Source organism: Hylobates moloch, unplaced genomic scaffold, assembly GCF_009828535.3.
Source record: "Hylobates moloch isolate HMO894 unplaced genomic scaffold, HMol_V3 SCAFFOLD_6, whole genome shotgun sequence".
NCBI classification, from domain to species: Eukaryota; Metazoa; Chordata; class Mammalia; order Primates; family Hylobatidae; genus Hylobates; species Hylobates moloch.
The window spans coordinates 66,805,331-66,821,549 of NW_026652281.1; the positions used below are offsets into that span (position 1 = coordinate 66,805,331).

General features: G+C 44.7%; 1 protein-coding gene across 4 annotated transcripts in view; it reads right to left on the reverse strand.

Annotated features, from left to right (window-relative positions):
• The window catches only part of RASGRF2 (Ras protein specific guanine nucleotide releasing factor 2), a 270,733-nt gene that overhangs the window by 15,813 nt on the left and 238,701 nt on the right, over positions 1–16,219 (reverse strand). For 3 of the 4 annotated variants that reach the window (XM_032156933.2, XM_058440755.1, XM_058440754.1), the window contains exons 19-23: positions 12,945–13,057; positions 7,580–7,640; positions 7,135–7,238; positions 6,040–6,124; positions 1,927–2,124 (exon numbers count right to left, since the gene is read on the reverse strand). In XM_032156933.2, the coding sequence (XP_032012824.1) occupies positions 1,927–2,124; positions 6,040–6,124; positions 7,135–7,238; positions 7,580–7,640; positions 12,945–13,057 (561 nt within the window). Of the gene's footprint in view, positions 1–1,926; positions 2,156–6,039; positions 6,125–7,134; positions 7,239–7,579; positions 7,641–12,944; positions 13,058–16,219 lie in introns of those variants that run through there. The other variant, XM_058440756.1, reaches the window with a different exon arrangement.

A 16,219-nucleotide genomic window follows, 5' to 3' on the forward strand; every position in this document is an offset into this window, starting at 1 on the left:
AGGCCTGCTGAACAACTCCCCGGCTGATCTCAGATGCAGAGAAGGGACAGCTGCACAGCGGATGTTGTCATCAAAGGTGTCTGAAGCAGGGCATATCTGCAACCAGGCCCTACCTACCATGACTGGAGTAAGGCACTTGGCTCTAGAGACAGCCTCTCTGGAGGACAGTCCACTAGCCCATGCTAAGGCCACTGTGAGTGACCTATAATGCGACTGAAATGCTAACATTTTATTTAGAGCCTCTACAGATGGTATATTCAAATTTTGAAACAATCATTTCAATATTAGTCTCATCATCTCTATTTCATGATCAGTTCGGTTATTCCTAAACCAGCATCCTATCAAAGACAAGAACATCACTTAACTACAGAGTGGGCCTGGAAACCTTCTTAAGATTTAGGGATCCCTTGGTGATAGCTGGTGATCCCTAGAAAGCTGGTGAAATCTGGAAAAGACTGGTGGATTGCACCAATGTCCACTTCCTAGTTGTGATACAGTCTGTAGTAACGTAAGATGCTGCTGTTGGGGGAAACCGGGTGTCAGGTGCAGGGAATCTCCGTGTGATTTCTTACAACTGCATGTGAAGCTATAATCATCTCAAAACAAGAGGTGTTTTTTTTTTTTTTTTTTTTTAACCAGTATTTTTAAAAACTGTGGCTTTTATTTAGCAGGTCCATTGTTGACAGAAAAGAGGACTTTTGAGTTCTAAGGGGCCAAATTTGGGATTCTCAGAGCACTGCATTTTTACTAAGAAATAAGCGGGGGAAGGCAAGATAAAACATAGGACTTAGGCTTGGTTTCCTGCCACATGGAGAAATTAAATTGTTCTCCTATGCTAAAGGGAAAGGCTTGGAGGGCAAAATGAAGATGGAAAAGAAATAATAAGTGTCTCTGAGAGGGGCTTAAATCCTCAGAGTGGGGTGATAAAACGAAGACAGTTTTTAGGCCATGTCAGCAGAATATACCTAGATCTTCCGATCTGGGACCCCGGAGGTGGCACTCTGTAGATTCCCCTCACCAACTCTGGGTGTTCACAGCAAGGCAGAGGAGGGTTAGGCAGAGAGGGCTTGATGTAGACCCTCCTGTCCTCTGGTACCAATTGGACGTGGGAGCCTGGAAACTTCCCCTGAGGCCCTTTCCCCCTCGCCCCAGAGGCGAGGGGTCAGCCAGGCTCCCTGGATGCAATCACCATGCATTGTTCCCCGGTGGGGCAGGCAGGCCAGGTGACCCCAGGTACAGGCAATTCACAGCAGCCTGTACCCAATGAATAATCAGCAAATAATGACCCCAGGAGGCCAGAGGAGCAGACAGGTGCCCAAAATCCCAGAGATGCCCTCCAAGGCACCCAACACCCAGGGAGAAGGCCAGGAGAAAGGGCAGGGGAAGAATCATGACTTAGTTTGAATCTTGAAATTATCTGAGTGAAAATGACAGGCATGGGCAAGCTGAAATTAATGAAAGAAAATGAAAATTATATTTCTGCACATCTAAGTCATTATGCCAAAACTTTACATCTACTACAGGAATGAGCAAGAAAAAGGTGAAAAATGAGGACTTTTGTCCCTGGCTTTTGGCCCCACAAAGTTTGCACCCTCATTCTGGGAGAGAAAGAATGGACCCATTGGACACAAGTGTGCTTACTCAAAATCAGTGTACCCTCCGAAATAATTCAGGAAACAACTCTTGACTGACAACCACATTGTTTGTGGCTGTCCCCCAAAATGCTTTAATGAATGTTTTAGAAATGCACATGAATGAAATAATTAAGTGGTAAGAGCACTGTAATTACCCATGTTGGCACCTTTCTTTGGCAACTGAGCGGCTCATTTCAGTTAATGGTTTCCTAATTAGTAATATTTAACTTGGCTCCCATCTCCCAGCCTCTCCTCCTCTTAGCAGCAGACTGTGTCACACGCCGAGGCTCACCTGCTTAGAGACCTTGGCCCAGGTTTTCTTCAGCCGGTAGATGGCACTTCTGTTTAAGGCTGAGGTGATCTCCAGCACGCCGTTGTAGTTGTGCAGGCATCGGCAGATGTCCGCCACCGCCACCCATTTCTCGATGGCGTTGGCACGGGAGCTGACATCAGCATAGTTCATTATCTGGGAGGCCACCAGGTTACTCATCTGAGACAATCAAAGAGCCCCGAAAGGCAGTCTAAGAGCCAAAGCAGTGCATTTAGGCAAAATATGTAAATTATCTGCATACCTGTCAGGAAGGCAGGGTGTTGAATAGATTGAAGATCATATTCTACATTTAGATACCAACTTTCTAAAGAGACTAAAGTCTATAAGAATAAACTAATGAGCATCTGTTTGTCCTTTGAGTGAAGAGAGGGGTTATCTGGATTCCCACTTGTTGAGGGAAGAGATGATTTTTTTCATCAGCAATTTTGATGGTGTCATTTCTAATAATTACTGAGGAAATGGGACAGAATAACCTAATGCCTGGGGAAAGGCGATGTCTGCAGATCATGGATGTCACTCCCTGGGGCCTTTCCCCTTACTCCTTGGCCCCCAACAGTGTGTGATTACTCACTCTGGGAAGCCACAGTTATCACAGAGAAAGAAAAAACACTTGCCCCCAGTTAGATCAAATTCTGAGCTGATTAACTCTCAAACCAGAATCACTTGGCTGCAGGGAAAAGGGGAACATTTTCTTCATCTTATTCTTCACCAGCAGTGAAAAGGAACTACAGTTTTGAGGCTAAGTACTGTAATTTTATTACTTAAAGCCAGTTTAAGAAGCTCAGCTCTTGTAATATGGAAAGGAAAAAAAAAGTGAAATAGGATTACCGTATTAACAAAGGGAATATAGGGCGTGTAATCTTATATCCATATGCCAAATCTGATGGATTCGCCCATTCTTTGATGATTCTGAAGACACTTAAGATCTCATAGTGCCTCAACACCATCACTGTGGAAATTCACTAAAGCATCTACTGCAGTGCTATTCCTTGAGTGCCTGCGCATCCTTAGCGTGAGGAGAGGAATTATTTGGAATCCAGTGTGTTCTGGGAAGAAGTGGTTTTGTTAATCACTAATTTCGATGAAGAAGTTCTTGCCAATAACTATTGAGGAAATGGGATAAAATAGATTCTTTTAGGTGCTGGGAAGAGAAAGACAAATCCATCCCTGACCTTAAGGCAATCTGAGCCTAGGTAGGTGGGAAGGGGAGGGTCGCAGATACATAAACAGGTAAATGCCATGCAGCGAAACACAAAGTTGAGTCTATTCACGGTGGGGTTTGGGAATATACAGGCAGCATGGGGCATCTGGTCTAGTACAGAGGAGGCTTCTAGGAAGAGGTCACATCTGCATTGAGTCTTTTTTTTTTTTTTTTTCTAGAGACACGATCTTGCTCTATTGCCCCAGGTGGAATACAGTGGCATGACTACAGCTCACCACAGCCTCCATGTCCAGGGCTCAAGTGATCCTCTCACCTCAGCCTCCCAAGTAGCTGGGACCACAGGTATGCACTACCATGCCTGGCTAATTTCTTGTATTTATAGAGACAGGGTCTCACTATGCTGTCCAGGCTGGTCTTGAACTCCTGGGCTAAAGCAATCCTCCCACCTTGGCCTCCCAAAGTGCTGGGATTACAGGTGTGAGCTACAGTATCCAGCCTTGCACTGAGTCTTAAAGGATCCAAGTATAAGAGCAAAGGGACAGAGGTGGGAGGGATGGTGTAATGGAGGATCTGGTAACCATCTGAGGGGCACAAGGACTGGGAGAGGCAAGGGTGACAGATGGGCTGTGCTCTTGTATGCCAGGTTGAGCAGTTGGGACCATATCCCTCAGGTAAGGGGAAGCCACTGACAGATTTTTGTCAAAGGGTGGGAGATAATTAGATTGACCTTTCAGAGAAGTCATTCCTGTGCCACTGCATGCAGGATGGTTTAAGGTACATAGCTATGCTTTGGTCAAGGATAGGCCAAGGTGGACATCTGGGCCAAAGGGACTCAGTGAGTTTAGAGCACAGGCATATAACTCCATTTGTGATCACAGCCATGTAGCCATAACATGGAAGGCCATCACTTGGGTCTAAGCCACTATTGTCTGTAAAAGGTATAATTGCCCTGTTAACACTGTACAGGAGCTCATGCCCAGAGAGTGAAAGAGTTAAGCTGCTGACCTGACCCTGAAGGCAAGAGAGAGGTGTCCACGTAGCTATGCATGGGAGTGACCGGCTCAAGCAGCTGAGACAGCGGACAGCGTAAGAGAGCTGCTGATGAAAGAGCTGCTAATGAGAGAGCTGCTGATGACAGCTCCTGCTGAACAAAATCATCTTTCACCTACCTATGGCCCCCCCCCACCCCCCATGTTCTTTCAGGTATCCACCCACTCCCCCAGACCTCAGCATGGGCTGCAACCTGACTCTGAACCTAACAGATGGATTGGAGGGCGGTGAGGTTGCAGGGAAGAGATGAGTTAGGAGCTCCTGGAGAGAAAGGATAAAAGGCCACATCAAGGTGGTGGCAGCGGGGAAGGCGGGGTGGGGAAGAGCCTGAGATATATGTAGATTTAGGGTTTGCAAATATGTTGAGCAGTGGTAAGAGTGAGCTGGTAAGGGAGAAGATGACGTCTAGATCCTCTGCTTGGGTGAGTGAGTGTATGGTGAGGCCACTACCCAAGACTGAGAACAGAGAGGACAATGAAGAAGCAGGCTTGGCGGCTCTGGGGTGCAGATGAAAGGTTCCATCTGTAATTGTCAAGAGTGCAATGTAGCAGTTGTCCCAGCAGAGGAGACATGTGGGTCTGGAGCCTGGGATCGAACCTCTCTTTGAGTGTCCATTATATCCCGTGTGTTGGTTCACGACAGGTAACAGAGGTTTGCTTCCCACAGCAGGGAATTTGTTTCTCAGGGCAGGGACTAGATGGGCCATGCCCTTGTCCTTTAGGCAGCGGCGGCACTGAAGCTCATTGTGTGGTAGCATCCACGTGCTCTGGGGAAAGCCTGCATGAAACACTGTCTTGGGAATCTAAACTGTCGTTTTTGCATTTTGATTCTAAATCACTTATTAATTTACCTATGGGGTTCCTGGTAGTTTGTTGCTGTTGTTTTTAAAATCATTCCTTTTACTATAGTTTAGTGAAATTGGAAAGGGAGGCTTCCTGTTGTCTGGATAGGCCAGAAGACACTCCCACACCTGTTACTTGTTCTACCACAGGACTAAGACTATGAGAACAGCACTAATTAAGAGTGGGGAGGTATAAAAGCATCTCCCAATCTTACTGCTGGGGAAAAGCAGAGCTGTAAGATGGACCAACAGCTGGCCACTGCTGCACAGAACTATAGCAACAATGTGATTATGCTCCAAGAGGCCCCTTCCAACCCTGGAATGTAATTCAGGCTGAACATTCAGTAATGATGAGGACTTGCACCAACCCAGCCTTACCGTCACCAACACCACCAGGGGCCAGTGACACATGTACTGCTCACTCTGTTAGTCAATTTATGAACAGGAAGTAGTGATAATCATGATAAAAATAGGAACAGCAACCTGTACATTATTGAGCACTGGGTACCATCAAAGGTGAACCTTTTATGTCAGGAAGTTAATTGGACATTATTACATTACTGTGAGCTCTTAGAGATTTAAGCTTGTCTTCAATATCCCATCAATTCTGTTTAAAAGTGGGTGGCAGGCCAGGTGCGGTGGCTCACGCCTGTAATCCCAACACTTTGGGAGGCCGAGGCGGGTGGATCGCCTGAGGTCAGGAGTTCGAGACCAGTCTGGCCGACATGGTGAAACTCCATCCCTACTAAAAATACAAAAATATTAGCCGGGCATGATGGCACACGCCTGTAATCCCAGCTACTCAGGAGGCTGAGGCAGGGGAATTGCTTGAACCAGGGAGGTGGAGGTTGCAGTGAGCGAGATCATGCCATTGCACTCCAGCCTGGGTGACAGAGCAAGACTCTGTCTCAAAAAAAAAAAAAAAGTGGGTGACAGAGTTGCTTTATTTTAGAGGAGTCTTTAGACCCCAATATCCATCTTCCTGTGACACGCCCAAGGTTTTACTGTTATGGTTACTCACGTCGTTAAAGTGTTGGCTGGTTTTCATAATGTAAGGAGTTCTTTCGTTTTTATCCAGCTTCATCCACCCCTGCCCAAGAAACTCCCTGAAAGTTCAAAACAAAACACAAAACCAATTAAGTTTTTAAAAATATGGTGGCTACGATCCTGGACAGTTGTCATGAATATTAGAAACATTCCATTTGACACGGCCTAGAATGGTTCCTGACACCTGCTGCTGCCAGCCTCACAAGTGAATTTTACCTTGGCTGTTGCAGTTTACCTCTCAATGCCAAAAAGGAAGATTCTTCAGTTCCAGCTTTCTCTTATAAATGTTTGGAACTGCGTCCCTATTAGGATCCTATAAAGGCTTCTCTGAAGTTCAAAAACAAGAACCAACACAAGGGAAATAAAGAGGTGAAGTACTACCTTAGAAATCAAGACTATTTTCCCAGGATTAGTTTTTAAAAACATTAAGCCTTAGCAGAGGGTCCAAAAATTTCATCACTACCAAAAATGTTGGTCAGAAGCAGAATTTTCTCCCTCCGCTCTGCCCTGCCTGCCATTCTCTCCTGGAGGATGCAGATTTCAAAGGCAGGGATTGTGTTTGGTTCTCCCCAGAGCTCAGGAGGGCGCACACAGTCAGGGCTGAAAAAGCGCTCGTTTTAGGCTTGTACCGCACCTTCCCCTGACCAGGCAGTTCAGCGGGGCAGAAGCTCCACCTGGTCAGATGGGCTGTCTTCAGGGCAGCATCCCTGATCATTCACTTCATTCCTGAGCAGGTCACCAGACACAGCAAGAAACAAGGGGCAAGCGAGATGGAGCATACAGGAATTATTTTGTATAGGCATTAAAAACACTCGAAATTACTCTGACACATACTTAAGTTGACTAAGTCCCTGGGCAAGGTTGTGTGTCCCTTGCTGTTGTTGGTCCTGCCCCCATCCTGCACAGTGCTGGACACAGAGGCGTGCCAGTTCCATGGATGGAAACAATTGGTAGATATTCACACAGGAACTGAGGGGACAGACATACACACAACCTGCCTTAGGAATAATGTCAACTTCTAAGCCAGCTAGTGCAGCCAAGCCCTGCTGCTGTGGGGGGTGGCACTCACTCGTAGGGAATGCTTCTGAAAATGACGTGGTCCAGGAGGGTGATCTGTTCTGCCAGCTCCATGGCCGACAAGGACTCAAAGCATTCGGCCTTCATGCAGTCAGTCTGCAAGAGATGAGGGAGGGAAATGAAACACCCAGGAGAGGCCGCCTGCCATCTCATTGCAGGTCAGCGAGGCAGACAGCTGCATGCGTGGAAGCATGAAGTTCACCACTAAATTCTAACTATGAAAAAAATGGCAGAAAGCTAAAAATATCAAAAGCCAACATGAATATCTTAGACCAACTGCTAGACCCCACGCCAAATGTGGTTCATCTCACAGAGCTTCATAGATAGGACAGACGGCCTAATACTACAACACTCCTTGATCAGTTACAAGCACATTGCTCGCCTTGGAGAGGTAGTTTGCACATAGTTGTGCTGGATAAAAATGTGGTCAGACTTACCATTTGAATTATATCCTCTAATTTTAGGTGGATGTCATCTTGGTCATCTTGTGAAAGGGCCCTGAAAAATATATCAAATTATCCTCCATGAAAAAAAAATAGACAACCTAGGAACAAAACTACAAATGCAGTTTGGTTTTCCCTGGATGGGAGGTCTGAGGATTTGGGTCTACAAGGCCATGCAGCACAACCGACTGCTGAGCTGGAGATGAGCAATCCCCAAACAGAAAACATGCTCAAGGCATGAGAGAATCATCGGGACAGCTGATTTAGAACAAAGAGGCAACCTGTTACACACAGGTTGTAAATGAAACCACCACCATCACAGTGAGTCTGAGGGTGAGTTGGGTGTGCTCTGAGTTACCATCTATAATGTAAAATGGATCCGCTAATGCTATCAGCCAGTTGTACTCCCAGGCCTGAGTGCCCTCCTCCCCACACCTCTATCCCCTACCGTGGGCTTTCCCTGCTGTCACAGAGGCAGGAGACGCAGGGCCACCCCCTTCTCAAGCTTACGTAGACCAGAAGCACAGGGGGTTCCCATGTGGCAAGACTCTGAACAATGCCAGGCAGGAGCCAGCAGATAGCTTCTCCCCCTTGCAGTTCAGATGGACTTCCCTCAGACACTTTTGGCCCTGAATCTCATACATGTTATTCAGCTCTCAATAAATACCTTTTTAAAAAATAAATGATGAATGAATGAATGAATGAGTAAATGAATAAACACAAGTTAATACCTTAGATACTGGTTTCAGAGTAGAGGGTATTTTATGTCCAACAGAAGTTCAGAGTCCAGGAAAACTGGAGTCCAGTAGGCATCCAATTACATAATTTGCCATTGGAGCCAGGCATTTTATGTTTTCCAAAAGGAAGGCACAAGCACATATTAAAAGTATTAAAATAGTAGGTGGGCGGATCACGAGGTCAGGAGATCGAGACTATCCTGGCTAACACGGTGAAACCCTGTCTCTACTAAAAATACAAAAAAATTAGCTAGGCGGGTGGCGGGTGCTTGTAGTCCCAGCTACTCGGGAGGCTGAGGCAGGAGAACGGTGTGAACCAGGGAGGCGGAGCTTGCAGTGAGCTGAGATCGCGCCACTGCACTCCAGCCTTGGCAACAGAGCGAGACTCAGTCTCAAAAATAAATAAATAAAATAAAATAAAATAGTTAAACGGTCGCAAACCATGTACTCTGCTGGAGGAAGCTACTTTTAAAAGAAGTAATGATGATGTGATGTTCTGTTGTGTTCTGAGTTGATTAAAACAACCACAACCCTCAAAAATATAATATCAACAGAAATGGCTTCCTGTATGCCTGCTCTATGCCAGGCTTGTGCTAAACATTTGACATGCACTATCTCCTGTGTCCTAACAAATCCCTTCCAAGGGATTGTTACACAGGACAGTGGATAATGCAGGCATTGTGATCTCTGTTTTACAGATAAGGAAACAAAAGCTCAAAGACACTGACTAAGTTGCTTGGGGTTGTGGGCCCTTCCTTTACTCTGCGCTTCTCTTAAGCAGGCTCAGGGAAGGCACCTCTTCAAGGGTCCCACACACAGCACACAGTCAATAACAACTCCTTTCCCTCGGCTGTCTGAAGGGGGAGCAGGAGCCTTCTAGATTATACTAGTAGCAGCCCTCTTATTGGCACTTAGCCATATTATTTGTGAGTAGAAAGAAATAGTCATTTTATCTTAAAGGGCAGATTAAGATGAGGAAAAAATAAGTTAAAGCTAACTCTTTCTCCAAAGCCTATTAAATCACATTGTAAGGGTTACACATGGGGGATAAAAGTGACTTTTCCGAAAGTGCACGTCATCTTTTCCACCATTCTAGGTTCCTGAAGAGAGATCTGTGGCTCCATAATTATGTGTACCAGTGGGAAAGATCTTTTTATGAAGCTGGGTAATATCTTTCCCTTGGAAAGAAAAGGTCAAAAAGTTAGTTAGCTCCCATCAAATGTTCCTCTTCTCAATGATCTTACCCTCATTTTCCAAGAGGCACTCTGGTGCCATTAAGTTACCTAACATTTTATGCCTTCTCGTTGATGCTATGTGGGGTTTGGGGATGACTTTTCTATGACCTGAGCCCATCACAGTTGAACATCCAAGAAGTTAATCACTGTTTCTTTTTATTTTGTGGCATGTTGGGTATCTAGAAAAATCTCTACACTGAATAGATTTTGGAGACAGCTAGTTAGACAACTTTGGAGGAGGAGAGATGGTATTTTAGAAATATAAGTTTTGAGTACAGGTTTTTATTTACAAACAGGGCAACAAACTATATATGGCAATTAAGTGTATTCATCATCAAGTGACCCCTGTGAGACTGTCAGGGAGGCTTCATTCAAAAGAGCGTTTGCTTTATTGCATTAATGCAACCTATGCGTAAAAACGTGTTTTATGTTCATATCTCTTATATGTCAGGAATGCATATAAATCTCTAAATGTCAGGGCTGCACTTAACCACCATATGATATGTTTTTTCTCTCACAGTCATAGCCTGTATTTTCTAGAGGGCATGGTTCAGAATTCTTTCCCTTCAGATGTGGAGGCCTCTGCACTTCTGGTTCAGTTCTGATAGAGAAAAGATTTGCTTCTAGTCTGCTGGTGACGCTTGGGCATTGATGAACATTCCAGGATCCTGGGTTCCCCACCACCATCACTACCACGTCTATCAGCAGTATCATCAGTTTAATAATTGTGCATTTATAATGAAACGCCAAATAAAGGAAATGGGATTATCCAAGTTGCATGAATAGAAAATCCCTCTTTCAATTAGGGTAGTCCAAAAACAGAGCCACGAGCAACCAGTGTCTGTCCTGGGATTGGTCCACACTCTCTTTGTGTGGAAAAGGTGACAAAGCCTAAAGAAAGTTGAGTTGACTAAGATCCAGCCTGGTTTCACTTGGGCCATATGGCCTTAACAGCAGAAACTACTTTTTCCAGGAACTACTGTCAGTGCTTCTAACAGTAATAATACTCAGTTTACTACCCGTGCTAATGACTTTTCAGGCATCATGTTAACCTCCTTATACATTTCATGTCATGTACTCTTCACAACAACCTAATGAAGTAGCTATTGTGAGTCCCACTTTATAAATGAGGAAACAGGTTTGGACTGGTTGAGAACTTGACATCCATAAATGGCCAAGCCAAGATTTAGCCCTGTGACATCCTGCAAAAGGTAGAATCAGACTCTGCTCACTGTTGTAGTTTCAAGCTCTACTGCCTACTAAAATTTCTATTCCCTATCAATCTTTCACTGCTAACTCTCAGGTCATTATTCAGCAGAAAGAACTGGCACATCTGAAGCCTGATGAATAATCAAGACCTGGGATGGCAAACAGGATTCATCTTAAGAACCAACTCCAACTGACTGACGTCTGAGGTCACCTCTTGGTGCAGAGAGAAAGCTCTCAGAATTGATGGTAAAGTCTGGCATGGGCGTCTTGAGGGGATTGGCAACAAAAGACCCTCATATTGGTTGATCCTGACAGTTTTCCCCAGCCTGAACACCCTCACTTCCCTGACAGCTATTTAGTCAAATATCCCTAGGGGCACAAACTTCCAGAATGTAGTTTTTAAATATTAGTGTTTTAAATGCAAAGAGCATAACAAACTAGTTATGAAGAGAAAAGAAACAGTAATCACTCAGAGTCCCTCATGCACTGAAACCAGGCTTCACCTCAATATGTACTTACAATTTTAAAATCTGAAAACAGACACAGTATTGGAATCCCTGGGCTTACTTAGATGTTTTCACAGAATGAAAAAAGTAAAGAAGGCCCCTAACTGTTTCCTAGGGCTGCCCTAACAAAATCCCACAAACTGGGTGGCTTAAAACAACAGAAATGTATTGTCTCACCTTCCAGACAGAGGTCTGTAATCGAACTGTCAGCAGGGCTATGCTGCCTCTGAGTCCCGGAGGGGAACCCTCCCTTGCCTTTTTAGCTGCTGGTGGTTTGCCAGTGATCTTTGGCCTTCTTTGGCTTACAGCTGCATAACTCAGTCTCTGCCTCCATCTTCAGATGGCATTGTCTCTGTATCTGTCTTCCATGGTTGACTTCTTAAAAGGATACCAATCAAAGTGGATTGGGGTCCACCCTACTCCAGTACCTCATCTTAACTGATTACATTGGCAATGGCCTTATTTCCAAATGAGGTCCATTTTGAGGTATGGGAGGTTGGGACTTAAATATATCTTTTAGGGGGTAGGGAGATACAATTCTAACCATAAAAGCCCCAACACCAAAGAATGATCTGGCTATGGGATCTTCAGCTAATGAGGGACTAAGAAAGACCAGTTGCTAACACATCACAAACCAACATCTGGTGTTGCTGCATCAGGGAAGGACTTGCAAAAATACGAACTGAGCTAAAATAGACTGCCTGTGGATGACACAAACATTCTGGATAACATGTAACAAGGAGACAATGCAGCCAAGCTTCGAGGAAAGGAAGGGTCATTTCTAGAGGTTGTAAATGAAGAGGGAACTAGAAATGAGAGTGGTAAAGAAGCACCAGACCCTGGCAGAGAGATGCTGGGCTTCCCATCCCCAAGCAGGGACAGAGGACGTAGTTATGAGTGAGCTGGGAAGCTGCAGCTGAAATGTCTGCACAAAGCTAGCAATGGCTGCCCTTTCCACAGAGTGGACAAAAAAAAAATCCACCCACCAGTTCAAGAAGCTATAAGAAAGCTTGTTACCCACTTGGATACTGGGTGCAACAACTATGGACACCATCTCTAGCAGTACACCCAAAGTTGAAGCCTTTATCACATAGAAGTGTGGAGTCATACCTTATACAATCCCCCATAATCATACCACCTATGTGATGTGGAAATCCTAAACTGACAAGCTGTAGAAAAGCTGGTCGAGGACCAGTGAAATGAGCCAAAGAAAATTCATCTCTACTCTGTGATGTCACATCCACATTTTAGGTGCATGAGACTCCCACAGACACGACCACCCTCACAAACATGAGCTTACAATAAACAATTACAACCCACAGGAGGAAACATCATCTCTCTTTGATGCCTGCTGGACTTGCAGAAGAGGCTCCTCAAGGGTTCCTTTCTTTAACTGTTGGTTCTAGAGTAAACCACTGTCTGCCTCCATAGATAACAGCAATTGCACTCCACACAAGTTATACCACCCCGTCCCACGTCTTCCTGAGACAGCAGACCCCAAATTGCCCCCAGGAAAGGGAAGATAATACATAACACTTTACTGCTAAGAACATAATCCCCACTGTCCCCAGGATTCTAAGATTTATTCTTCTGGTTTGCTGGGCTCTTATATTCTACGAACATAGCAGGAATCAACCAATGTCATCCAGTTGGCATCTTCAGTTGCCTTCACCTGAGGATATTCGCGGTGGCTTTTCTTTCTTGGGGAAGAAGGTCTGGGTCTCGCAAAACTTCTTCTAGCAAATTTAGGACATTCATCTTTAGTTCATTGTTGAGTTCAAAATCCTATAAAATAAAATAATATTTTTAAATTTTAGTTTTGAAAGGGTTAGCTCTATGATACATGACAACATTCTCCATGATAAATTCTCTAGAAGCTAGGTATGGAAATTAAAATGTATGGACCCTAGAGTTCCCCGCCACACCTAGGATCCTGATTTAATTGGTTTGGAATGGGGGTCTCTTATTGGTATTTCTGACAGGCTCCCCCAGGGGCTCCCCGGGTGGTGCAAATGTGCAGTCAGTGTTGAGAACAACTGTCTCTAGGGACAGCCATTGGGAAGGGTCCTTAACAGAGCTTACAAGGCCCTGGCCCACCCCTCCAGCCTCTTCTCTCACACTGCTTGCATCCCTGTGGCCTGCAACACATACCACGCCCCCAACACACTCACACTGTCCTAGACTTAACAAATGCCTTCAGTTCCTCAAGAGATATGTGCTTCCTATAGCCTGGAACACTATGCCGCCTCCATACATTTATCTCTATTCATATTTTGGGCCTAGGAGATGATATGCACTCTCCCTGGAGTCTTCTTAATTCACCCAGTGGGACTGGGAGCTTTTCTTTGTGCACCCATGGCACACGTAGCTCACGGCTGTCAACTCCCTGTATTCCATTGCAAGGGCCAATGTAATTGCCTGGCTTTTTTCTGGACCATGAGTAAGATTAGTAACTGTGACATACCAGTATCTCAAAGAATATTTGCTGCAAGAACAAAATCTGTCATTTAAGCAGTAACCTGAATGAAAATATGCTAAGGCTATCAACATCTATATCTATATCACTATAGATATGCTAAGAGCTAAAGAATGATACAGACTAATGGGTCCACATCGAATGAACATAGAAGTGAGATTGAAGACGCAGCCACTGGGGAAAGTTGGGACAATATAAGCATCAAAATGAATAATGAGAGTGATGAGCAATAACCAGTTTAATAAGAAGAACCTGTAAGTCCTTATTGATACTGATGCTCACAAAGACAGACAGATTTTAAAAGGTAGAAAATAAAACTATTCTTTTTTTTTAATCACAGGGTCTCTCTCTGTCACTCAGGCTGGAGTACAGTGGTGTGATCATAGCTCACTGCAGCCTCAAGTTCCTGGGCTCAAGGGGGTCCCCCACCTCAGCCTCCCAAGTAGCTGGGACTACATGTGTGTGCCACCATGCCCAGCTAATTTTTAAATTTTTTGTAGAGACAGGGTCTTGCCATGTTGCCCAGACTGGTCTCAAGCTCCTGGGCTCAAGCGACCCTCCCATCTCAGCCTCCTGAAGCGCTGGGATTACGAGCGTGAGCCACTGCACCCAGCCTAAAGGTATTCTTTATAGTAGAATTCCAAATAGTAGATGCAAAGAAATAAATGAGTTAGAAAATCACCATTTTCTTTCTTTTTTTTTTTTTTTTTTTTTTTTGAGATGGAGTCTCACTCTGTCACCCAGGCTGGAGTGCAGTGACGTGATCTCGGCTCACTGCAACCTCCGCTTCCTGGGTTCAAGCGATTCTCCTGCCTCAGCCTCCTGAGCAGCTGGGATTACAGGTGCGTGCCACCATGCCTGGCTAATTTTTGTATTTTTAGTAGAGACAGGGTTTCGCCATGTTGGCCAGGCTGGTCTCAAACTCCTGACCTCAAGTAATCTGCCTGTCTTGGCCTCCCAAAGTGCTGGGAGCCACCGAACAGGCAAGAGCCACTGCACCCGGCCAAAAATCACCATTTCCAACCAAAGCAGTAATCACTGACTCAGGCAAGGATCATGACTCAATGCTAAAATGGTTGAATGAAGTGTATTAGAGAACAGAATTAACGGCGTCAGAGTATACCTCAGAGATTACTTATTAATTACAAAGGGAGAATCTGGCAGATATCACCTTATCCCAAGTGATCAAAGTTACCATCCCCCATGATGGACGAAACCAACATCATATGTCTACTAATGTAATGCTCTGTAACGTAATACATCCTTAGTATTTCTGCCTAAAGTGCATAATATTGATCTAATTTTGGAGAAGCATTGGCCTGTATTCTTCAGAAATGTCAGTGTCATAAACAACAGAGACAAACTGAGGAACTCTTCCAGCTCAAAGGACACCAAAGGGACAACAGCTAAATGCAACCTGTGAACCTGGAGTCAAGAGGCGAATGCTTTAAAACGGCATTACTATGACAACTGGCAAAAACGGAATCAGGACTATGCACTAGTAGAGAGCATTCTGCCAATGTGAAATTTTCCTGAATTTGATCATTTTACTGTTGGCTACATAAGAGCAGGTTCTTCACTTATACACTATTGGTGGGAATGCAAATTAGTTCAGTCCCTGTGGAAAGCAGTTTGGAGATTTCTCAAAGAACTAAAAATAGAACTACCATTTGACTCAGCAATCCCTGGGTATATACCCAAAGAAAAATAAATTGCGCTACCAAAAAGAGACGTATACTTGCATGTTCATTGCAGCATTATTCATAATAGCAAAGACACAGAATCAACCTAGGTGCCCATCAACCATGCATTAGATAAAGAAAATGTGGTATACATACACCATGGAATACTATGCAGCCTTAAAAAATGAAATCATGGGCCAGGTGTGGTGGCTCATGCCTGTAATCCCAGCGCTTTGGGAAGCCGAGGTGGGTGGATCACGAGGTCAGGAGATCGAGACCATCCTGGCTAACACGGTGAAACCCCGTCTCTAGTAAAAATACAAAAAATTAGCCGGGTATGGTGGCAGGCGCCTGTAGTCCCAGCTACTCTGGAGGCTGAAGCAGGAGAATGGTGTGAACCTGGGAGGTGGAGCTTGCAGTGAGCCAAGATCGCGCCACTGCACTCCAGCCTGGGTGACAGAGCGAGACTCCATCTCAAAAAACAAAAAAAAAGAAATCATGTTCTTTACAGCAACATGGATGAAGCTAGAGGCCATTATCCTAAGCAAACTAATGCAGAAACAGAAAACCAAATATCACATGTTTTCACTTATAAGTGAGAGCTAAATCTTTGGTTCACGTGGACATAAAGATGGCAACAGTAGACACTGGGGACTCCAAAAGGAGGGAGGGAGGTGGGGGCAAGGGCTGGAAAACTTCCTATTGTATATTATATTCACTATCTGGGTGATGAGATCAATAAAGCCCAAATCTTAGCACCACACAAAACCTGCATATGTACCCCCTGAA